This window comes from Dermacentor andersoni, chromosome 1, assembly GCF_023375885.2.
Source record: "Dermacentor andersoni chromosome 1, qqDerAnde1_hic_scaffold, whole genome shotgun sequence".
Lineage (NCBI taxonomy): Eukaryota > Metazoa > Arthropoda > Arachnida > Ixodida > Ixodidae > Dermacentor > Dermacentor andersoni.
This window is the reverse complement of record NC_092814.1, coordinates 159,790,986-159,816,105: the sequence shown is the minus strand read 5'-3', so window position 1 is coordinate 159,816,105 and position 25,120 is coordinate 159,790,986. Positions and strand designations below refer to the sequence as shown.

At 43.1% G+C, this 25,120-nt stretch overlaps 1 protein-coding gene and 1 pseudogene across 1 annotated transcript; one reads left to right on the top strand and one right to left on the bottom strand.

Annotated features, from left to right (window-relative positions):
* Positions 1-298: 298 nt before the first annotated feature.
* On the bottom strand, positions 299-6,676 carry LOC129380733 (uncharacterized; annotated as a pseudogene).
* A 4,428-nt stretch (positions 6,677-11,104) lies between these two features.
* dup (chromatin licensing and DNA replication factor double parked) lies at positions 11,105-13,259 on the top strand. The gene has a single exon (XM_050194762.3). It carries the CDS (start codon positions 11,231-11,233, stop codon positions 12,872-12,874), a length of 1,644 nt encoding a protein of 547 aa, XP_050050719.1. The 5' UTR covers positions 11,105-11,230; the 3' UTR covers positions 12,875-13,259.
* Positions 13,260-25,120: the final 11,861 nt, after the last annotated feature.

Here is a 25,120-nt window from a genome sequence, read left to right as displayed (position 1 = left end):
TTCCACCAATAACTGTTAGAATTCACTGTAGTCAGTGCTCTTGTTCTTGGCGTATGCCTGTCATAACGACAGCATCAACATGCGAGAAGCAGCCGGTGAGCCCTCGGGCTGCCCAGTCCAGTTTCAGTGCTGTTTGTTTTCAATTAGTTCTGCGTTCTTATGTAAATTTAAATACACTTCACTGGAGGTGCAAAAAACTTTTGAAAAAGCATGTTGCTGACATACGGTAAAGACGATCACTGGAGATGCTCTTTAAAAAAGTGCCCAACGGGCCACAGTATCAGTCAAGAGCTTGTAAAGCTTTAATATCGCCATTTGGCCCATTACAGTGCATCTACGTGACCATGTGGTTCATCTTTACTTATATTTATTTCAAAACACAGCAGGCCAGGTATTGGCCAAAGCTGGAGGGATTACATCATATAAGAATACAAGTGATTCCAACAGCAGAGAAATCAACAGTAGCAATCGACATGTCAGATCAGCAACATGACAACACACATGAACAAAAGTGGTGTTCCAAAGTAGCTACAGTAGCTACGTCATCAACTTCAAAAACATCGAGTGGTAAAAAATAAAGCTTTTCCTTAAGACCGCAGGAAAAAACTGTGCTTGACTGCTCGTTCTTGCGAAAATTGAAGTTAATGAATGTCTGGTTTTGAAAAGTTTGTTTGCTAAGAGGTTTGAGATATTTAGGGGTTCTTACATTACGTTTACCTAATAAAATGCAAATGAATTGTAAGGCGACTCGCTTTACATAGAACTTGCAGCGTTTGGATGTTATTTGTTTGCATTAAATGAAATGGTGAGTCTTTTTTGTACTTACCATAGATTAACCCCCTTTCGATTAATGCATTCTAATCTAATGATACCTTTATTTAGAAGGCAGGTCCCACATAACAGACGCATGTTCCAGCTTGCTTCTTACACATGTGATAAGTGCAGCTTAAAACTTGCTGGTGCTTTTTACACATTTCTCTAAGTACTATAATTTACGAAGGGTGGATGCACAATGTCAGATATGGTAATAGATGAGCTCAAGTTATTGGTAATAGTTACGCCGAGGTAAAGGTATTTCCCTGCTTTTGAAATAGCTTTATCTTGTAGTTCATAGTAATAAAGACCGCAAGCCTTCTTCCACGACATACGAATAAGCACAGTTTTTTCAGCGTTAAGGCACATGTCATAATGCTTGCACCACTCTTCAACAGCAGAAACACCACTCTGCAACAAGCTATGGTCACTTTGTGATATCCTTTTGAATAGAATGCAGTCATTAGTGAATAACTTCATAGCGGCATCATCGGGACCCACAGACTAAATCATTTATATAATTTACAAACAATAAAGGCCCCAGCACACTTTCTTGAGGCATACCCCCGGAAACATTCAGTGAATCAGATGATGAGGAACGAATTTGTACATACTGCAGCCTGTTCAGAAGGTATGCTCAAATCCATCAAATATTAAAGCGGAAGCCAATGCATTCTATTTTCAGGAGTAGCTTTCTGTGAGGTACCTTGTCGAACCCTTTGCTAAAATAGAACAAACATAGACTTGCCCACCCAAGTCAAGTACAGATGAAAATTCATTGACACGTTGCAAGTTGCATTATTGTTGACATCCCCATTTGAAATCAGTGTTGGCAGGATGATAAGACATTATGTTTGGAAAGAAAATTGTTAATGTAGATAGCAATGATATGCTTCAGTAACTCACAACAGTCACAGGTGACCGAAATGGGGCAACAGTTACAAACTGTTGATCGCTCACCTTTTTTTAAATTCGGCACAATGTGCACTCTCTTCCAATCACTTGGTACCTCCCTACCACTCGACAGTGAAAAAAATATTGATTAAAAATTCAGAAATTCGTTCAGCTTAATGCTGCTGAAAAACATTAGAAAGCTCATCAGGCCCGGGTGATTTCATGACGTCAAGCTTAAGCTGCATTGCTAAATGTCAGTCTAGGCAATTTCAAAATTGTCATCCAATCCATCAGAAACTGCTATTTGCTTGCATTCATCCGATTTTGAAAGGACACTTTGAAAATAGTAGTTAAAATGTTGCACTATTTATGCCACAAGAAGTGGCTATGAGATTACACGTTTCGGTTACCGGTTCATTGTCTTGTTTCAGATAATACCAAAATTATTTGGAAAATAATTTACTTTAGGCTTGGTTCATTTTGATCAAAAGCTCATTCTTTACTTTGTGAAAACTGGGCGTTGCCCATCAGTTAATTTCCTTTCCTTTCTTCCTCTGCTAGCTTCAACACTAGTTAAGGAGGAAAGGCATTCTCAAAAGGTGTGTGCGAATGCCGAACAGTGACACTGAAACCGGGTGGCTGTGTGTTGCGTCGCCCAATTTCCGTGACTACGCTTCCCTGTCTGGCGGCGAGGCCTACAAACAAACCACAGTAGCGGCCGAGAAGGTCGACGGGACATATTGGAAGCCTGGGGGCATCTAGTGGTAGCGGTGGCTTCAAGCACACCCCTTCCTAAGCTTATCTTCACGCCCATGTCCCCGAACGCTTCCCATTTAGCCCGAACCATCTTCCCTTTTGTTCGGAGTGAGGGTGCGCATTTGGCGGCTCTTCTACAGGGCGAAACCACTTAGCAGCGTTTCTTTCCATGTGTGGGTGTCTCCCGCGTACCCTCTTCACGGAACTGACCCGCATCCTTCGTTTTGCGGTAATTGGCCGATACAGCAGCAGGTGAAATCGTCCTGTGCTTTGCTGCACTCGCATAAAATGGGCCACACAACAACAGCAACACCAACTCCATATACCTCATACTGACTACATCTATCGCTGCTTTCTTAGCATTTTTAATTTTACCTTTAAGTGTATGATACCTTGAAAGGGGCTCCTTGTACAGTGCCAAGCTGAATGCAAAAATTTTTAAGAACGTGCAAGGAAAGTCATAAAATTTAAGAACTGAGAACAGAAGCAGATGAAAACAACAGCACACCCTTTTGGATTTCACTTGACCAATAACAACATAAGCAGCAAACTAATGCATGAGAGCAGTCTCTTTGTACACATAGTGGAAGCTTCCATGTTATAGCAGAAAGAAACATACTCTCACCAACGCGGTTTTAATTTCATTTCGCACAAAAAAAGAGCTGTAGGCAAACGGAGGTGCATCATGTCACCTCTTGCTGGAAAGTATGCAAATAAAAAAAAGGGGGGGAACAGGGAGGTAAGAGGCCCAGTGAAAGAAAAACATGCATTGGGTTGAAGTGTCTCACGGGAACAATAACTTGGGTTTAATGTCCTGAAGGTGCACAGTGGGCTATGAGGAATGCCAAGGTGGAGGCCTGTGGCTTAATTTTGACCACCTGAGGGTCATTAATGGCCCCTCACAGGGCCCTATAGCAAAGTTTGGTCATACTACACTGGAAGTTGTAAGGTGCAGCCTAGGGAGCGTTGTACAAAAATTTTTTTTCAAATTGGTTCATTATTAGAGGAGATAGAAGACCAAAACAGAAATTTCGGCTTTGTGTCTCGTTTCTGCTGTCGTCCCTTGTCCACAATGCACTGTGGACAAGGGACAATTTGAGATAGAAGAAATTGAAATGTCCTGTTGCCATGCCGCAAGGAGGCGAGTCTCACTGCCAACAAGGACGCTCTGCTCCACTGCCTCGACTAGCGTCCACAGCCTTCCTCACTGCCTTCTCCCAAACCAGAGCCAAGGGACCAGGGCACACTCACGTGACAAACCCCACCTTTTTGTTCTCTTCATTCTTTCGCTGCACAGCGCACTTCCAGTGGCGACATTGCATGTTCTGCATTGGATGGTTTACTGAAGTGACGTGCCACAGTCGGTGACATTGCAGGCATTGCGTCTTGCGTAGATGCATTTGTACGTGTGACCTTGACTCTGGCTGGAAGCAGGGCTCCCTCAAGAGGAAGGACACACTGGCTTTTGTTTGAAATTTTAGCTGTTTGTGCGACGTGCATCATTCAGTACTTTACAGACAGGATTGTCAGCACTTGATCTATGCACTGCACTTGTATGTTTGCATTGTCCAAAGCTGGCAAGGGGCCCTTTAATGCACACCTAAATCTGTACACACGTACTTTTGCATTCTGCTCGTTGTGACCAAAAATTTATTCTACGATCTTGTGCTCAGGATCTTAATGCCATAGCAACTGAGTCGCAGCAGTGGGCACGCAGTACCCCTTGTGTCACTAGTATTGATATTACATTTGCTCCTGTCCTTCCTTATGTATAAAAAGGCTGTACAACTTAATCATATCGCTGTTTAGCGCTTTTTTTGTCAATACAACCGAATGATACACCAACTGAAAGCAATCATAATTAACAGCATAGTGCTCCTTCAACTGCTTCACAAAATGAATTTCTTGTGCCAGATTATCATCCCAGTGTTGTCATGAGAGTTAAGACATTGCCAAGACTCATATAGTGCAAACAACCAATAAACAATATTTGCTCAGTCTGCGTCAGAGGTCCTCTTTGATCAGCCAGTTCATCAACATAAATATCATGCAGGGCAGGTCACCTGCAAGAAGACGTATGTGAGGAAACATGTGGAATATAATTCCTACAAATCCTTACTTCGCACCCACACATTAGCCGAGAGGCAATATTGATACATGATCAGCTGTGTGAGCACACACCATTCAATACAACAACAGTAGTTGATATGCAAGTCAAGAGCTGCAACAAGGACCTAAAATGCATCACAGCTGGGACAAAAACAGAACCCAAGAACAGTGCTAGTCCCAAGTGAGTTGTCTTTGCCGAGTCAGTGTTGCACATGCAATGATGTGCTTCAGTTTGGAAAGAATGCTATCTTGAAAAGATCCAATGTGGACAAGAAACTTAGGTAAATTGAGCTTTCTTGATCAGGAAAGGAAACTTCCACGACTTCTGAAAGCTGATCAAGCAACATGCTGTTATGTGTAGCATGTTTTTTGCCTCCCAGCTAGTCAATATCGTAATAAAATATTTCAACATGCACGAAGGTGAGAGCACTGCAATACAACTGCAAACTGTAATTTATTCCTACCACACTGTAAATTAATATTCCTTCAACAATACTAGATTAAGAGCAAAGTAAGATCAACATGGGGCAATTTCGATGACCCTGTCAAAAACACCAGTGTATACTTGCTGCATAGTCTAAGTGCAAATTTGGGAACACTTTGTGGCAGCAGTGTATTACATGAAAAACAATGCACTATTCCTCTTGGTGTCCACCGCAATGATCGTGGCTCTGAAAATGAATAGGCCCATGCATTTCAGGAACAAAAGGAGGGCACTGGCACAATCTCAACTCTAGCGCAGTTGTGGTTGCAATTTTATAATAACATCGCACAAGCATCAACAGCACGGAGTGTCAGCGACCTTGTAATGGAAAGGAGCCCTCCTGAAGCGTACAGCACAGCAGAACATTTTTTAACTCAAAATCGTCTTGCACGGCCGCGGATACTGTCACGATCCCGCCGCCCATCGCCGCTGGTTGTATGGATGGATAAAGCTGACCCCTTTATATCGGGTGGCGGCACACACCACCTAGCCATGACTAATAATATATATTGTACTTAGTGGAGGGTGAATAATAACTTTTGCCTTGATTTTAGCCACCAATCAGATAACCTCCGTTTGGTTATTTCTACCCGCTTAAAGTATATTTTTCCTCCATTGTCCCTAAACCCCAATGCTTTGAAAAAGTCTGTGTCGTTGCTTTGAAATGTAGGGTGAAGCCCTTTACAGAAAAGTATTAGGTGTTCAGCCGTTTCCTCTTCCTCTCCACACGCACCGCATAATGTGTCTATCCCTTGGTACTCGACTCAGTACAACTTAGTCCGCAATACCCCTGTCCTGGCTTCAAACAACAAAGAATTATCGTAGATATTCTTTTTTTTTTGCAATTTCCTACTTGAAAGTTCTGTATGTAACCAGTGATTTCATCTGCATTCCTGTTTTCCACAGACCCCTCTCTGTTTCTTTAAACTTTTTCTTAACCGATGTTTCTTGGCTTGCTTCCCTGCTGTTGTACAAATATTTGTCTGACAATTTTCTGGTTCGCTTCCTTCACTTTGTATCAACGTTCCTCATGTACAAGTAACTGAAAACTTTACTTGCCCACCGCTTTCCCGCCATTTTTCTCAATCACACCTCAAATTCTATCTTGCTGCTAGCTTCCCTGCCCTTGAATGATGTCCATCCCATGTCACCCTGCACCCCCTGATTTGGTGTATTTTTGTGTGCTCCCAAAGCAAGCCTACCTACCCCTCGTTGCTTAATTTCCAACCTTCCTCGAACCTCTGATCTCATGCATAGGACTGCACTGAAAGTCAGACTAAGGACCATCACCCATTTCCAAATCCCTCTAACCACCTCGTACCTATTGTAATTCCACAGTGCCCTATTTTTCATCATAGCTGCATTCCTGCTACCTTTAGGTGTTACAGATTTTTCATGTTTCAATAGGTACTCAGCCACATTGTTTATCCACACGCCAAGATATTTGCACTTATCCACTACCTCCAGCGTAACCTCCTGTATCTTATGCTTGCCGCCCTGATTATAATTAGAAATCATGACTGCTGAGTTTTTGTTACTAAACTTTAAACCTAACCTATCTCCCTCTTTACCGCAAATGTATATCAATCCATGCAAATCTTCCTTGTTGTCTGCCATAGGTACAATGTCATCCACGTGCATCGGTCCTGGTAATGACTGTTCAATTCATTCTCCCTGCTTGAAAAAAGAAAGGTTGAAGCCAAGTCTACTGGTCTCTAATCCTTGTAGATACAACCTGAACAACAAAGGTGACAGAGGGCACCGCTGCCTACGCCCCCACTGCATCTCTATAGTCTCAGATACCCTTTTTTCCCATTTTATAAGCACCTTGTTACTTTTATAGATAGCCTTTAAAAGATTAGTTACTCGATCTTTTGCCTCTAGTGTGCCCAGTATGTCCCACAAATCCTCTTGGATTACACTGTCATAGGCTCCCTTGATATCCAGAAATTCAATTCAATTCTTTATTTGCAGACATAGAATACACAGAAATACCAGAACTGGTTGGAGATGCTGGTTGGAGATGCTGGTTGGAGATGGTTGGAATGCTAGCCATAGCAGCCCGTGTTCCTTTTTCTGCTATTTTGAATCACTGCGTTATTGAGAACAGATTGTCCTCCAACCTTCTTTGTTTCCGGAACCCATTTTGTAGTACCCTCAGCACCTCCTTGCCCTCCACCCATGCGTGCAGTCTGTCCTTTACAATCTGCATCACCACACTGTAAACCACTGCCGTCACTGTTTGGGACGGTAGTTATGCCGCCTTTGTCCCCTTTTCCCCTATATGTCACGTTCATACTGCATAGTCTTTACCTATCGGGGGCTTTACCGTTCGTTATCATTTTGCTTACTACCTCTCTTAATGCTTGCTTAGATTTTGGGCCCAATGTCTTTATTAACATAATTTGGATGCAATCAGGTCCTGCGAATGTGTTACTAGGAACCTTCTTCTCTGCCCTTTCCCACTCGCTTTGTTCAAGCAGAGCCATTACACTAACTGGTCTATCCTCATCTGATAAAGTACATGCAACGTTTCGTTGTTTTTTAGATTTTTCTGTCATCATTGTTCTTGTATGTTTCATTGCCTTATCTCCTTCTAGCCGAACACCTTGAGCTGTAACTATCACTTTCTGCTCTAGGCTAGTTTTATTACTCAAGGAGTTGAGATGTTTCCAAAATTTGTTAGCTACTTTTGTATCCTTCTTGTTTAATTCTGACAACCATTGGGTGCCCTTGTAATCTTCTCATTGATCAAATGGGATGCTTCCCTTCTATAGTTTAAGAAGTTATCCCATTTTCTGTCCACATCAGCTTCTTGATCACCCCCTCTGCTTAGAATATCTGTGTTCCCTGGATGCTTCCCATTTCTCTATGGCCTTCTTAACCTCCTCATCCCACCAGGTCTTCGGTTTCCGTCTTCTTTTCCCTTTGGACCAGTCTCATACCTTAGCAAGCTGTAGCTCAAATAGTCCTGTTAAATTTATGTAGCTCCATTCTGTTTTAGTATTCTCAGAAAGTACTTCCGCAATTTGTTGGGTTACCATATCCAGCTGTTTTCTTGAGTAAAAAATCCCATATGGTTGTTCATCTTGCCTCCTTCCTACTTTCATTTCTTTTCTAAAACTCAGCTTGATACATTTGTGACCCCTACCCAGACTTCTGGGGCCATATTCATCTATAGTCATTGCCCCTAGCCTACCATACCTTAGCAAGCTCTAGCTCAAATAGTCCAGTTAAATTTACGTAGCTCCATTCTGTTTTAGTATTCTCAGAAAGTACTTCCGCAATTTGTTGGGTTACCATATCCAGCTGTTTTCTTGAGTAAAAAATCCCATATGGTTGTTCATCTTGCCTCCTTCCTACTTTCATTTCTTTTCTAAAACTCAGCTTGATACATTTGTGACCCCTACCCAGACTTCTGGGGCCATATTCATCTATAGTCATTACCCCTAGCCTACCATACCTTAGCAAGCTCTAGCTCAAATAGTCCTGTTAAATTTACGTAGCTCCATTCTGTTTTAGTATTCTCAGAAAGTACTTCCGCAATTTGTTGGGTTACCATATCCAGCTGTTTTCTTGAGTAAAAAATCCCATATGGTTGTTCATCTTGCCTCCTTCCTACTTTCATTTCTTTTCTAAAACTCAGCTTGATACATTTGTGATCCCTACCCAGACTTCTGGGGCCATATTCATCTATAGTCATTACCCCCAGCCTACCATACATCCTATGTGACATTAGTGCATCATCTATTATTGACTGCAGGCTCCCTACCTCCCATGTTATATGCCCTTCACACTTCTCAGTACCGTTACACACAACTAAGTCATACCTTTCACACATATCCAGCAGCATGTTGCCTGTTGAGTCTGTGTACCCGTCCATATCTTCTATGTGCGCATTCATATCTCCTAGTATAATTATAACCCGCCATGGTTGCTCAGTGGCTATGGTGTTGGGCTGCTGAGCACGAGGTCGCGGGATCGAATCCCGGCCACGGCGGCCGCATTTCAATGGGGGCGAAATGCGAAAACACCCGAGTTCTTAGATTTAGGTGCACGATGAAGAACCCCAGGTGGTCAAAATTTCCGGAGTCCTCCACTACGGCGTGCGTCATAATCAGAAAGTGGTTTTGGCATGTAAAGGCCCATAATTTAATTTGGTATAATTATCTGTCTCCTCCTAGCTCATTCATGTCAGTTGCTATGCATTCTACCATTTTTTTGTTTTCCTTTTTGGCATTTGCTCCCGTCCAGATATACAAAGCCAAGGAGTGTCTGCTCCCCTGCCACTTTCCCTTTTAGTCATAAATGCTCCTTGCATTCCTGTGCGACTCTTTGCCAATTTATAGTTGTATGTATAAATGCCTCAATTCCACCCCCCTTTCTACTGCCCTCTGTTGTATTGAAATATTCCCATGCATAGCCAGGATTACAGGGTGGTTGCTGCATGTCCCTAAGATGTGTCCCTACAAACCTGTATACCATCAGCTCCTCCTGTCTTCACTGCTCATTTATCTACCCCCACTTCAGCCTATACCTACCACCTTGCATGTTAACATACCCTATGTCTTAATTACCTTGGCACTGGTGCTTACGTCTATTTCTTCTACAGACTCTACATTTCCTGAACGTTGGGGCCTCTCTGGATCCGTTTTTGTCTACACTGGTGGCCTCAGAGCTCTGGGTCCCCCCAAAAAAGCCGTTGCTCGGCGGCCTATCCTACTACCCACCCTCCTGCCCGTGGCACCACTGTAGTGAATGCCATCCTGTGCAAAAGGGTGGGGGCCAGGCTCGTACACGTCCCAGTTTACCTCCATGACATGGTTAGCCTCAACCACACTCCTTTCCGTCCCACTAGATCCGCTAGACCGTCCCGTGCCCCTGGACCTCTGGGATTGTGCATATGGCCACATGCACCTTCGCAGAGGCCTCTCCGAGTTTACGCAACCCAACCTCTGTCTCTTGAGGTCCTGGCTACAGGGCCGATGACACGCCGTGCGGTGGACGTTTGTGCGATTATTGCAAAATTACCAGGGTGTACACGGGTAAGGAGGAAGAATCGAGACAGCGCATTCTTTTTTCTTACCCATGTACTTGCGCTACGATTATGTTTTGGGGTCACGACAATTATCCTCTTAGAAACAGCATACCATCAAGCTCAAATTGACGCGGCTGCACTCCACACAGTCCTTGGTCAGTGGCATCGTAAGTGGAAAGTCAGAAATATACAGAGTAATTACACCATGGCCCCTCAGGCAGGACGGCAACAGAATGTCGGCATCACAAACCCCATCAGTGGGAACGCACTGGGTATGACAACCCGCAAGCTATCGCAAACATATTGGTTAAGACATTGGGTCAGGGCAATGCCTCCTTTACTAGGCATTTTGGTCGGGGATCAGAGAGCGTTTCGTAGCAAAAGCATAGACACCTATGGTAATAGTAATTTGGGGCACAAACAGAGGGCCCAACAGACAGCACCCTGATTGCAGCAAACACCCGTCAGACGGTACGCATTGCGGAACGCGCACAACAAACAACGTACGAGCAGATACGAGCACGATACGAGCAGCCTTTTGCTTGCGGTACGGCTTCAACCCTTGGCTTGAACCGCGTTAAGCCTAACAGCACGGAACACCTTCGTAACCGGCATGTAACAGGGCTAACAGGGACAAGGCTAGAGCCGTGCGGAGTGAATGGCAAAACTCTAGTAAAACGTCAGCGATTTGAAAAAGCGTAAATCGCACATCAACGCAAAAAAGAGAGAGAGAGAGAGAGAAAGAGCTCCGGAAGAAAACATCGGGAACCAAAACTCGCGCCGCTGTCACTCGCTTCAGTGATTTGACTCGTTTTATTTGCGTAAAAATATATTGTTTTCTAAATATAACATGCTAGTAAATTCGGTTAAGTTGTGTAAAAATTGTTTCAGTGTGTAAAAATTGTTTCAGTAATTTATTAACAAGTCAAATATTTACCTCTAAATAACGCAGGTGTACTTGTACTGGCAACGCTGGCAACAGCGTAAAAGAAGTCGCCATTTTTGTTTTTGTGTTTTGTTTTATACCTCCTGCGCCGTGGTTTTCGCGCGTTGATGTAGAAGTCCGCGCGAAAAAAGAAGACAGGCTAGGTGTTGCGACTCTTTATTTTGGCGCGAACGTGCATTACAAGCTCAAAATGTCTTTGATGAAGCAGACTGCTCTCACGCGCTATTACAGTGCAAAGAAACAAGGTTCTACGTTGAAGAATAAACGGACCGAACTCGGAAGCAGTGTCGACATTTTGCGAACGCCAAAGACTGTCGCTCAGGGTCTGATCGGTTTCAACTCAGAGCCGTGTGCCAGCTTGCCTCACAAAAGGAGACGCGCTGACGCTGCGGAGAAGACTCCGGTCACATCGAAGCAAGGTAACTGCTTGCCATTTCGGCGACCTCCTACTTCGGTTCGCAAGCGCCTGCTTCTTCATGAGGATGTTGACGGCGCCGACATGCCGGACTTCTACAAGAAAACCAGCGCTAAACTACCATTCTCACTGCTTGAAGAAACGGAGAAGAAGCCTGACGCTCTGTTGAAGCATGCATCTGACACGGATGAGAAACAGAAGAGTGCCGTCATAAAAAGGCTTATGGCGTCCGGCAAGCTGCAAGAGCTGCAGGATAGGCTGAAGGCTATCGACAAGGCACAGACCGCTCTCCAAAAAGTGCAGGCAACGAGGAAAACCCAAGACCAAGCCGTGCAAGGCCCAGCCTATGAGCGCTTTCACCATCTTACAGAGCCACTCGTACCGAGCCTGACCCTTCCATACAGTTACAAAGAACTGGCCGAAATATTCCGGTGCTGTGACACGATCGTTAGTATGTTGTTCAACAGAAAGGAAGTTTGCACGTTCGACAAACTGAAGCGTTCTGTTGAGGAGATGTCAAAGAAGGCCTTCAGCAAGGCCAAACTCGGTCAGATCACAGCAATCTTTCCAGGTGCATACATTTTGAGTCGGGAGAAGCTGCAGCAACGTGGGCTCGCTGACAGTGGCTACCATCTTGTAATAACACCACATTTGCCCCCGGAGGACTCAAACGTGCTCACTGCAGCCCACCTTCTGCACCGAAGAAAACAGTTTCATGCTCTTCTACTTTCTGCTGTGAAAGAGCACCACGAGAAGTTCCTTCTGAGTTTGGACCCACCCGTGAAGATTGCAGCGGATGCTTTAACCCGCTGGCATCCAAAGTTTCCTTTGGACAGCGTACCCAACATATGTCCAAGACCTCTCCCCGAGTCTCCACTGAAGAAATCCTGCACCTCAGCACAGGATGTGCTAGACAAAGTCAAGGGAAGGCTTGGTGAGCGTATTGAAAAAGCACTGTTGAGCTTGAGTGCAGACCAGCAATCAGCTGCTAATACACCGCCTTCACATAGTAATAATGTGGCCAGCACTTGCTTGAAAGGGATATCTGAAGATCTCCTTGCCCGCATACGTGAACGCGAGTCATTCAAACTTGTCAAAGAAATGACGCTTCGACCAGAGGATGAAAAAGAGCGGGCAGAACTGGCCAAGCTTCCAGAGTTCATCAGAATCACACGGTCCCACTTTCTTGCTGAGCAGAAGGCAGCTATATTGAAGGACGACCTTGTGCAGAAGATCAGAGAAAGCTTTTCATCAATTCAGGCAGTGGCTGAAGTTGAGTCTCTCATCACCCTTGCTTCAAAAGTGCTTCCTGATTGGTTTAAAGTACTAACTATCCGGCGGGGCACATTTGTTAAGATTGTGAAGGAGACCGACATTAATTGTCTTATTGCTCGTGTAACTAACAAGCTGCAGCAATGAGTATTGCACACTGCTGGTTTTAATCAACACATTGCACTGGCACTTTTTACCTTCTTGTACTGTGAAATAAGGCATCTGTTATCAATGTCATGCACCATGAGCACCTATTGTGCATTTCATTGACCTACTTTTATTGCCTTTCATTTTTTTGATGCCCTTTATACCAGATGCTCGTGCACATTTTAAAATTTTTATACAATACTTTTTATACACATTTCACATTGTTTTTTATACTGCCAGCATCTGGGTGTGACAATTTGTCTGGGAACCCGTTACTCATGTACCATGTATATGTGGTGAGCCTCATTGTAGCTGCTCATGTTTGTACTTATATCTGGCTTTGCTCATAGTTTCATCAAGTCAAATAAAGTATACAATTTCATGATTAGAGTACATATTTGCATGTTTTGTTAAAGTGCATGCGGAGTTGCGGTAGAATGGGAATGGGAAGATGCGGTAGAATTGGGAATATTTACTCCAAGCAAGTTTAACTACTTAACAGTTCGGATATGATGGCACCTTAACAACTTTTCTTTAAAGTTAAGAGGTCATTTTATGAACAGCATTATGCTCTGTGGAGAAGTCTGCTAGCAGATTTTTAAAAGCCCTATAGTAATAAGTGAAATTTTTCTTGTGAGAGAAGTACTTGTTTTGCATATGTGGACTGGTTTCTTAATGCCTTTGTCACAGACGGGAGGTTCTGATGGTGCTAAACAACCTGAACCTCCTATTTCAGCTATAAATTTTGGCTTCTCTGTCAGTTTTGCATGTACTGTCATCACAACATGGTTTAACAAACATAAATTGTCTCTGAATTTTTAAGTTTGATGCACTTCTGTATATTGCATAAAGCTGATAAGAGGTTTTGGTGCCGAAAGCAACCCATTTTCCTGGGAGGCCCACTGGTTGTGGGAGTAGTATGGCAACAAGCTACATTTTGTACCTCAGTTTTGTTTATTATGAGGGGCCTCCAGAATGAGAGCTGCAATTTATATTGTTTTATTGATGCATAGGCTGCTTTTTTTTATATGTGAACCATCCTTCATTAGGAAATTGTCATAGCACGGCACTAAGCTCTCTATGTTGGTTTCATGCTACTCTGCTACCCATGTCTGAAACCGGGATGTCGCCACTGCCTGAACCAGAGCATCACTTACAAAACATTGCCCTGCCAGAAATGGCAATTCTGTGCAGTAGGGAGTGTGTCATATCTGAGAAGAAAGTTCAGAAATTCTAAAGCATCAATTTTTTCTGATTGCTTGCTACCCTTTTTCTGTCAATTCTGTAACGAGTCGTGGCTGGCAAAAATGGTCTTCATCTTGGACATTACATAGGCCAGCTATGAACTTCGTGCACAATCGCCTGACCATAAAGTCATTCACAATGCCTGGTCCATATCGCGGGATCGAATCCTGGCCACGGCGGCCGCATTTGGATGGGGGCGAAATGCGAAAACACCCGTGTACTTAGTTTAGGTGCACGTTAAAGAACCCCAGGTGGTCCAAATTTCCGGAGTCCCCCACTACGGCATGCCTCATAATCAGAAAGTGGTTTTGGCTCGTAAAACTCCATAATTTAATTTTTTTTAATGCCTGGTCCATACATTTCATACAGCTGCCGAAGAATATGTGCTGTCATCAGTTTCTTGACTTGCAAAAACTTGATTACTCCCCAAACTTCGTATTCTGTGAGAGAGAATACCAGAGAAGCCATTTTGCACAACACAGTGAAAATTGCTCTTGCGGCACTGCACTCAAACCAAATTTGCCCTAGTGCAAACTTGTCCATGGAAAACTAGCGCTATCTTTTGGGTTTCCTAAGCAGCAGGGCAACATTTTTTTCATTTATGCTGTGATTCAGGCAGAGGTAGGTGACAGGTGGGCTTGATTATTTGGCAGCAGATTACCATGACGCCAGCATACAAAATTCAGCACTGTGTTAAAGTTTTCAAGAACTGATGGTTCACATCTTCAAAAACAACTTTTACACCACTTTGATAACACATAAGTGTTTCTCTTTTTTTTCTTTTTTTTAATGCTCGTGCATTATTTAAAAACACTCGGAACTAACCTGCTGGACGACCCTTGTAATTTGAAGGGAATAAGTGTAATACTCGCTGGCCTGTGAGACTAGACACTAGAACTGCTTTTAGTGTCCTAATGTATACAACAAAATTGGAAGCATGGGTCATGAGGATGGTCCTATGTGAACACAAATTAGAGCTACCGTGACGTAATAATTCCTTTGACATTACTGGCAAAGGGGCTTTACTACAAAGGTGATAGAGAACGAGAAAGCAGCGGTGCTATGACTGGCAAGGCACGTTAACAACCACCACTTCTCCCTTTTCTTGAAGATTGGAGTGATGTGCATGCATGTGTGAGCTTTTGAGAGTAATTCATGGTTATGAAAAATAACTTGTTAGCTGGTGTCTAGTGCTGTTGCACAGTCATAGATGGGACATAATAAGAGGGGGACTCAAAAGCCGCAGGAGTGGGAGAACAATCTCTTTTTTTCTGGTGTGGGCTACCTGCTTCATGCAGGAAATATTTGGCTTGCAAGTTCATGGTAGCATTTTCTATGGACCACAAGTGTTTTCTTGCCATGTTCTAAAAGTGCTGCCGCGTTCTTTTTAAGCAGTATTAGTAGCTATGCAGGTGGCTGGCATTATACTGCACCGATTTGCAACATAGCATCTGTTCAGCATGAGATCAGCTTAAAATACAGTACTTTGTGATCTTGGCAAGCTTTTGTGGTGTTCAACATGGACTCCTAATGTCAAAATTAGATATTTGGATGCAGGTATATATAAAAGCATGATGCAGCAGGCTTGGACACGACCATCCCGGGATTGTAGTTCAGTTTGACTTCTGTTACCTTTCCGAGAACCACTTGCATTGCCCTTGCTGAACTATATCTTCACTTAATTTATATCCTGCACGGAGTGCTAAAGAACATTGATTGATGCAGAAAAGGGGAAGCACTTGTTCAATGCTTTCAGCAACATGGTGTTACTTCAGGCCACGACGACTACAATGGGTTGTTTAGAATGGTGGATCCTCAGCATGTTGGTCGTCTGTTATACCGTATGATCACTAGATACTAGTCCCATGGAAATGGATTGCAGAATTTGCAGTTTTAGAGCTTGTTAAACTGGTTACAACGTGTGTTTGTCACATGCTGGAGCAGAGGAGGTTTCATACTTTGATCGTTGAGTGATACTTACCTATTAAAGAAAAACGTCTTTTTGTTACTATGCCTTTAAAATTTATGCAGGATGCATAGTGACCTGGAGAAGTTGGGAAAATTCTGAGCACCTGGAAAGGTCTGGGAATTGTCAGGGAGTTTTTAATTTTAATCAGAAAATGAAATTCATGGAAAATGATTGATTGAACTGTCCAAGTTGCAAATTTGTGTAGGTTGGTTCCCCGCTAGGTTATTAGGCTCTTTGCAGCAATGCAAGTCTGCTCTTCTGTACAATAATTCTGATGGAGGAAGTGGCTGGACATGGCACAGAGCTGCTGTGACTCCTGCACTAATGCATTTTGTTACACTATTAAAACCCAGTTGTAATTTGTCTTCGTGGCTACTATAAGGCAGCTATGTGGCATAAACCTAATCTAACGTGATGAATTAAGCTTCTGCTGCACCTCTGAAAAAGGGTTGTTGTCTCGAATAAATTCCCGTATACAAAAATTTCAACTCCAAGGGTGCAGTGTTTAGTTATAAAATGCAGTATTAAGAACTACGTGGTAGTGCGGTAAAAGCCACATGTCCTGCACTGATGCAGCACTTTTGAATAGGAAAACGTACTGTCAACACATCAATTTCTCTCCAAACTAAGGCAGGCAGGCACTGCAGTAAAGTTGTCGTCATCACTCTCCTTTTGTGTCCACTGTAGGACGAAAGCCTCTCCCTGCGATCTCCAATCATCCCTGTCCTGCGCCGATTCCAACTTGTGCCTGCAAATTTCCTAACTTCATCACCCCACCTAGTTTTCTGCCGTCCTCGACTGCGCTTCTCTTCTGGCACCCATTCTATAACTCTAATGGTCCTCCGGTTATCCATCATACGCATTACATGACTGGCCCAGCTCCAATTTTTTCTCTTAATGTCAATTAGAATATCGGCTAGCCTCATTTGCCTTCTGATCCATGCCGCTCTCTTCCTGTCTCTTAATGTTATGCCTAACATTTTTATTCCATCGCTCATTGCATGGTCTTTAACTTGTTCTGTACTGTTCTTTTATGTTAACTTGTTCTGCACAGTAAATTTGTATTGTGACCCAATACTAAGGCGTGCATTGCAGTAAAGTTGTACTGTGACTGAACTTTTTAATTTGTTTTTTGTTAGGGTTTGGCTGTCTAATGAACAATCACTCATAAATTTAGATTGCCTGCGAAAATCATTTACAGCAGAACACATTTAAAAAATGGCATCTTCTTAAATTCGGGTCCATTGTTTTTGTTGCATGACAAAGTATTTTTATCCAATTATTCATGTTTAAGACTACCAATAAAGGATTATAAAATGACAGGGAACAAAGCTGAAAGCTCTTTGAACCTTACACCTGCACCAAGTTCTGCTTCTTGATTCAACAATAAATATAGCAAAAAGTTGGAAGCTAGGTGATTCAACCTCTAGTTAAAATTGATACAAAACGTCTTCCTGTTCAAATTGGGGGTGAGAGTGGCATGTATGAACCGTATAATTTATTGTAAGAGCAGTGCTGAAGCGACAATGTTTGATCGGTCTCAACTACAGGTTGAATCGCCTTTCAATTTATTTGAGTGCGTGCATAGGAACTGGCCTCCCTGGTGCAGTATTCGGCCACTACCTTCCTCACGATTCCTACAATTAACCCATGGCCCTCAGTCCCCAGCAGCTGTGGAGCACCTGACCAAAGTGGCGTTCAGACCTGTCACACGACGGAGGGTGCCAAGAATCTCTGGACCCGCACAGGCCACCAGTGGAAACTGACCCTTTCAACCATTAACACCCGAACTCTTTCGAGTGAGGCTAACTTAACATGACTCTTTGAGGCACTATCAGGCATTGTTTGGGATATCATTGGCCTTTGTGAGGTTAGAAGAGCTGGTTAGGCTTATACAATGCTTACTAATGGCCGCGCCCTCTGCTATAAAGAACTCCCAGATAGGAAGTTATACGGGGTAGGATTCCTAGTACATAAGGACATAGCAGGCAACATTGACGAATTCTACAGCATTAGTGAGAGGGTAGCAGTAGTCATAATAAAACTTAAGAGGTATAGATTAAAGGTGGTACAAGCCTATGCTCCAGTCATGATGATGGTGAAGTAGATCAGTTTTATGAAGATGTGGAATTAGCCATGAGAAAAGTGAAAACTCAGTATACTGTAGTAATGGGTGACTTCAATGTAAAAGTGAGGGAAAAGCAGGCTGGTGAACAAGCAATTTGGCAACTACAGCATCGGTTCTATAAACACTAGAGGAGAGATGTTGGTAGAATTCGTGGAAAGGAATAAGCTATGAATAATGAACACCTTCTTCAGAAAGCGTAGCTACAAAAAGTGGACCTGGAAAAGCCCTAATGGGGAAACAAGGAATGCAATCGATTTCATACTTTCTGCCGATACCAGCATAGCGCAGGATGTAGAAGTGATAGGTAGGGTAAAGTGCAGTGATCATAGGTCAGTGACGTCTAGCATTCACATGAATTTGAAGAGAGAAAGAGTGAAATTGGTCAAGAAGAAACAGGCCAGCCTAGATGCAGTAAAGATTAAAGCAGACCAATTCTGCTGGTACTTGCAAACAAATATGCAGCCTTGCAGACATATGCAAACAAATATGTAAACAAATATGCAAATATACAGAGATGTAGATGAAATAGAGGTAATGAATGAAACCATAACTAGGCTGGTTTCAGAAGCAGCAATTGAAGTGGGAGGCAACGTGCCAAGGCAACCAGTAGGTAAGCTTTCCCAAGCAACGAAGGACCTAATAAAGAAACAACAACGAATGAAACAGTCCAACTCAAGAGATAAGATAGAATTTGCAGAATTTTCCAAACTGATCTACAAGGAGAAAATAAAGCATATTTGAAATTATAACGTAAGAAAGACTGAGGAAGTAGTAATAAATGAACGCAGCATGAAATCAGTAAGAAGAAAACTTGGCATAGGACAAGCCAAGATGTATACACTGAAAGATAAAAATTATGGGGTTTTACGTGCCAAAACCACTTTATGATTATGAGGCATGCCGTAGTGGAGGACTCCAGAAATTTTGACCACCTGGGGTTCTTTAACGTGCACCTAAATCTAAGTACACGGGTGTTCTCGCATTTCACCCCCATCGAAATGCGGCCGCCATGGCCGGCATTCGATCCCGCGACCTCGTTCTCAGCAGCCCAGCACCATAGCCACTGGGCAACCACGGCGGGAACACTGAAAAATAGGCAGGGTAATATCATCAGCAATTTCGAAGATATAGTAAAAGGAGCAGAAGAATTCTATACTGACCTGTTCAATACCCAGAGCAGCCAGGATACCTCCATTGAAAGTAGTAATGAACAGGTTACAGAGGCTCCTTCTATAACTTGCGATGAAGTTAGATGGGCCTTAGAAGACATGAAACGAGGAAAGGCGGCAGGAGAAGATGGAATAACAGTCGATTTAACCGAAGATGGAGGAGACATCACGCTTGAAAAGCTTGCAGCCCTTTATACAATATGTCTCAAGACTTCAAGGGTCCCAGAGAACTGGAAGAATGCCAACATTATAATAATCCACAAAAAGGGAGACATTAAAGAATTGAAAAATTATAGGCCCATTAGCTTACTTCCAGTCTTGTATAAAATATTCAACAAGATAACTTCTAATAGAATAAGGACAACACTTGACTGCAGTCAACAAAGAGAACATGGCTGGCTTCGGGGAGGGATAATCTATAATTGATCACATCCATGTCATCAATCGGGTAATCAAGAAATCTGCAGACTACAATCAGCCTCTCTACATGGCCTTCAAAGATTATGAAAAGGAATTTGACTCAGTAGAGATACCAGCACTCACAGAGGCATTACATAATCAAGGAGTACAGGAGGCTTACGTAAATATCTTGGCAAATATCTACAAAGATTCCACACCTACCCTAATTCTTCACAGGAAAAGTAGGAAGATATCTATAAAGGAAAGGGTCAGACAAGGAGACACAATCTCCCCAATGCTATTGACTGTGTGCTTGGAAGAAGTATTCAAGCTATTAAATTGGGATGGCTTCCGATAACTTCCGATAACATTCAGTCATTGGGGTCACAGTGCATTAGTGTGCCTTCCTTAACCTTGTACAGCGCTGAATTTGGTTTTTTGGATTCTGTCGCATGAGTGCGCTCTTGGGATCGGATGTTGGTGGCTCCACCGCATGGTGCTCACTGCGCATGTTCCTCTGGTTTGAGCGGTCTATAAAGGAGTGACGCAATAAAATGATGTCACTTGAGAGTAGCGCCTTGTCCTGTCGTCTTTCTTGTCTCTGTCGTTTTGCGCTAAACAAAGTATTCATGGATTCGCACCAACTAGCCCGCCAACGCATTGTGCTGAACTGTCTTCTGATGTTTATTTTTTTTTTCACGGAATTTTTACTTTGAAAGTCATGGAAAACCTGGAAAAGTCAGGGAATTTTGAAAATGAATTCTCTAGACACGCTGATGACATCTGTATTAGCATTTTTCACAATATTACAAATCCAAGACCCTAAATAACTGGTCGTGCAAGTGTAGTATTTTCGAGGAGCAAAGCTAGGACTGCAACATGCTAACATGGAAAGCTAAGGTAATTTTCAGAGCTGGCGAAGTATTTTCTTTAGCAGTAATTGCATAGAATAGCAACTATTTATAGTTCACTAAACACTTCTCTGAATGTGAACGTCTGCCTTTGCTGGATTCACTCTGGTCTTGTAAACTGAGAATGCCACTACACATATGAAGAAACATGAAGTTCATTACAGCCGTAGCCCAAGCAAAAGTGCATAGGCTGACAGTTTCCACTTTTCATGCAGTGTGCAAGATATATGCATATATAGGAGCTCTGCACAGTCGAAAGCGACCTTATAGTTCCCGATGCAAACCTTTCATGTCTTGTCTCTGTGTGTACAACTTGTACTGTAGTAGACAATAATAAATGAAGCATGGGTCTCTTGTAAGTCGGACACTGCATTGCCTTAAAATGTTGGTGACCAAATTAACAAATGACTTTTCTATATGGCTAAGCAATGCAACAAATAAATCCCATTCCATCTTGAGTGGATATAGCTCTTTATCAATGGTGATGTGTTCAAAAAGAAATTGTCACATAAATTCACAACCTTTCCAGCAAGCTCGCATTTTTATTATTCCTACCACATCCAACCAATTGCTGGTAAGTGACAACTTAATTGGTTCATCAGGTATGATATACATACATGTACGTATGCACATACTAAAAGTGCATACACTCTAAAAGAAAAGCTTGCACCCTCTGGGGCTTATCAGCTGTTATGACCCTCAATCGAGGTTGACCGTATCAACGAAATAAATAATGATTGAATTAATAAGTGTTGTCCCCCAAAAATAATTGGAAATTATTCACTCTAAAACAAGTTTACACCCATTGGGTTGTATTTTGTCCCCAAACGATACTCGTCATCTATCTTGCCCGCATTTCCTCTCTTTAACGCTGCGAGCCCAGTACTTCCTAGTCACGAATGGCTTGCGCGTTATCAGCTTGACGCCGCATTCTCGACAGGAAAGTAGCGAGCGCCGAGTTTTCAAGAGAGGAAACACAAGCAAGGCAGATGATGATTATTGTTTGGGGACAAGATAAGCCTCAAAGGGTGTAAACTTTTTAGGGTGTTGTGGGAAAAGATAAGCCCCAAAGGGTGCAATTTTTTTAAAAGTGAAGGAAGTGCAAGCAAGGCAGATGACGATTAGTTGTGGGACAAATATACACCCCAAAGGGTGCAACTGTTTTAAGAGTGTACCGTGGGCACAGCTTTAAAGAAAGGAAAAACACGCAAGACAGATGAGAATGGCGATTATTGCTTAGGGACAAGCTGCACTCCGAAGGGTGCAAACTTTTTTAAAGTCTCATGATCATCATCAGCCTGGTTACGCCCACTGCAGGGCAAAGGCCTCTCCCATACTTCTCCAACTACCCCGGTCATGTACTAATTGTGGTCATGTTGTCCCTGCAAACTTCTTAAGCTCATCCGCCTACCTAACTTTCTGCTGCCCCCTGCTATGCTTCCCCTCCCTTCCCTTCAAGAGTGTACACTCTGAAAAAAGTTGGCACTCTTTGAGGCTTATCTTGTCCCACAATGATGATCGCCATCAGCCTGGCTTGCATTTCCGTTCTTGATTACTCCGCGCTGGCTACTTTCCTGTCGAGAATGCGGTGTCAAGCTGATAACATGCAAGCCGTTCGTGACCAGGAAGTACTGGGCGCACAGTGTTAAAGAAGGGAATGCACGCAAGTAGGTGATGATTAGCGTTTGGCGACAAGCATGCAAAATGTTTTTATATTGTTGAATAGGTTATAACCGAACTGAACAGAATATCCAGTGCATTATTACATGCACATAGGAGATATGTTCGGTTCAGTTCAGTTTTATTTCCTTAAAGACCCCTTTGCTAGGGGTATTACATAAGTGTTGGGTACAGTTGATAATGCAACAGAAACACAGGTATTCAGAAAAGCTGTACAGGAAAGCTACATTTGCGCAATTGCATAAAAACAGAAAGAATGATGCGTGAAAAAAGCAGGTTCCTTTTCAGTCAACAAGAGACATTTTCGAAGAATGATGTCGGGCAAGTGATTTCAGTGACATGGTGGGGAAGGGCATGCATTCCAGTCTGATGCTGTGCGGGAAAAAAAAAGATGAAGAAAAGTAGTAGTATGGGAGCGTGGCCATAAGACTTGTAATGGGTGCCCAGTTTGTAGCGATATGCGTGCGGGTGGTGTGATATATCGCTCGTGAATTAGGGAACTGTAAAAGAACTTATGAAAGAGGCAAAGGATGGATGTAGCGTGACAATGTGCAAGGGGCTGTAGATCAGATTTTGCTCTTAAGGATGATATGCTTACATCATATGAGTAGGATGAATGGATGTATCTGACGACGCGGTTTTGAAAGGACTCGAGCGCGTTAACAAGATAGACTTGATATGGATTCCAGATGGGTGATGCGTATTCAACTTTCGGTCTGACAAGGGATTTAAAACCTAGAAGTTTTACGTTCTGCGGGGCGTCACGAAGTGTCATCTCATGAAGCCAAAAGTTCTGTTAACTGATGAAAGTCAAAAGCGTGGCAGTTTGGGCGAGTTGGTATGTCATGACTTTTTAGGCCTGTAGCGCAGCTCAGACAGAGCAAAAAATGAAGGTGGAAGGGGTAATGAAAAGGAACGTAGAACAGAGTGAGCGCTAACTTCTAACTGATGGTTTATTTCGTGGCACAGAAGGCTATATACTTATACACTCAGAGAACTATGTGACATGAAGAGATTACACAAAACCAAGCAACAAAACTGAAAGTAACCATGTGAAAACACATATTCAGACAGCCTGTGGTGGCAGTCTGTGCTCGCCGCAATTGGATCAACCCACTGGAAGTAGGTTCCATCTTTGGTGGATTCCTTCCCTCATCTGGACATTCCAGCAGAATCTGCAAGATTCTCAAATCCGAGTTGCACAGGCAGGCTCGACTCTACCGCCAGCTGATCTCTGCTCAGCTAAAGGTTTCTACGGAACCTTCTTCGCTGGGTCCGACACTTCGCTGACCAAAAAACCGAGTGCTTGCACTGGCAGTGCCAGTTGCATGAACTTCGCGGTCGTTGTTCCGAGAGAAGACCGACTCCTGGAAACACTGTTCACTCGCTGGAAAACTTGGACCTACCAGAATTAACACATCCACAACATTTTGGCGTTGGGACCTAAGTTTGCATTGGAATCTAGTAAACCACCGGAAGAGATGCTGTCAATGGTGATCGAGGCAGATTTCCAAGTTCGCGGCGGAAGAGGATGTTTCGCGCGTTATTTCCGAAGGTGTAGGGGCCATATGCCGACGGGCACTTCCGAAGGTTTCTTTGAGACATGTAGCTAACTATATATCTGTGTGACAATTCGATTTGCATGTTACCGGCAGATAAAGAAGGCGGGTTCTGTGTACTCTCAGGAGGGAATTTTCATGCAAGAGCTCGTCAGGCAATTTCCACCATTTTTAAGCGACAAGAAACAGTGTCCTTAAGTAAGGTAAAAGCTAAGGCTAAGAAACTTTGCAGAGAACGTAACTTGGACAAAATGTTGAAAAACATTGCCAGCAGCAAACGAGATATCACCTAGAGGTGTTTTTTAGCGCGAAAACGCACAAACCTGACGTCCCATTGAGGGTTATTGTTTCAGAAAAGGACACCTGGCAGGAGTCTGTCGCGCTGTTTCTGCAAGCCAAGCTAGCCGTTTTACCCATGAATGACCCGTTTTCAATACACAACTCCGATGAAGTGATTGACTTTTTGAAGGACAACTCCGATTGAAGCTTAAATTTCTTGTCTTCTCCATCGCTGTGAAGGACCTGTACTATTCTATTCCTCACAATGACCTGCTGTAAGCTATTTGACAGACAATTGATGAGTTCGATGTCACCCGTTTTCAGAATAATGCTGGGCTGTCTATATAGTAACCAATTTTCGGAACTTTTGAGCTTTTATTTGTCATCAACATTCATTACATGGAATGACACATACCATCTATTTGCAGAAAAACGGAGTATGCATCAGTTCGTGCATTGCCCCGCTCCTCAGTGATTTATTTTTAGCTCACCTAGATGTCGCCATGTCAGTGAACCTTGATCAGACTAATGTTTTTAAAATATTTCGTTATGTGGACAATTTTTTGTTTTGTATTCAGTGTTCTCCGGCTGACCTTGAGACTGAGGTTGCCATGGTGGTGCCAATAGTTAAAGAATGCCTTGCGCCCCTTGACTTTACTCACGAGCTCCCACAGAATCACACGATCCAGTTTTTGGATCTGCGCTTAGCTTGTTGCGATATTCACGCGTGTTGGTACTATGAACCTTGTGCTAATAAACGACTTCTTCCATTTCATTCTGCTCATTCTAAGTTGGTCAAGAGCAGGGCCAGATTAAGAAAAATGGGGGCCCTGGGCTAATGCGCATGCAGGCCCCCTTTCCCTATACTGACTCCCCCCCCCCCCCCTGTTGCCTGCTACGCTACTGG

Coding starts and splice junctions, on each gene's coding strand:
- dup (XM_050194762.3), top strand. CDS start 11,231: ATGTCTTTGATGAAGCAGACTGCTCTCACGCGCTATTACAGTGCAAAG.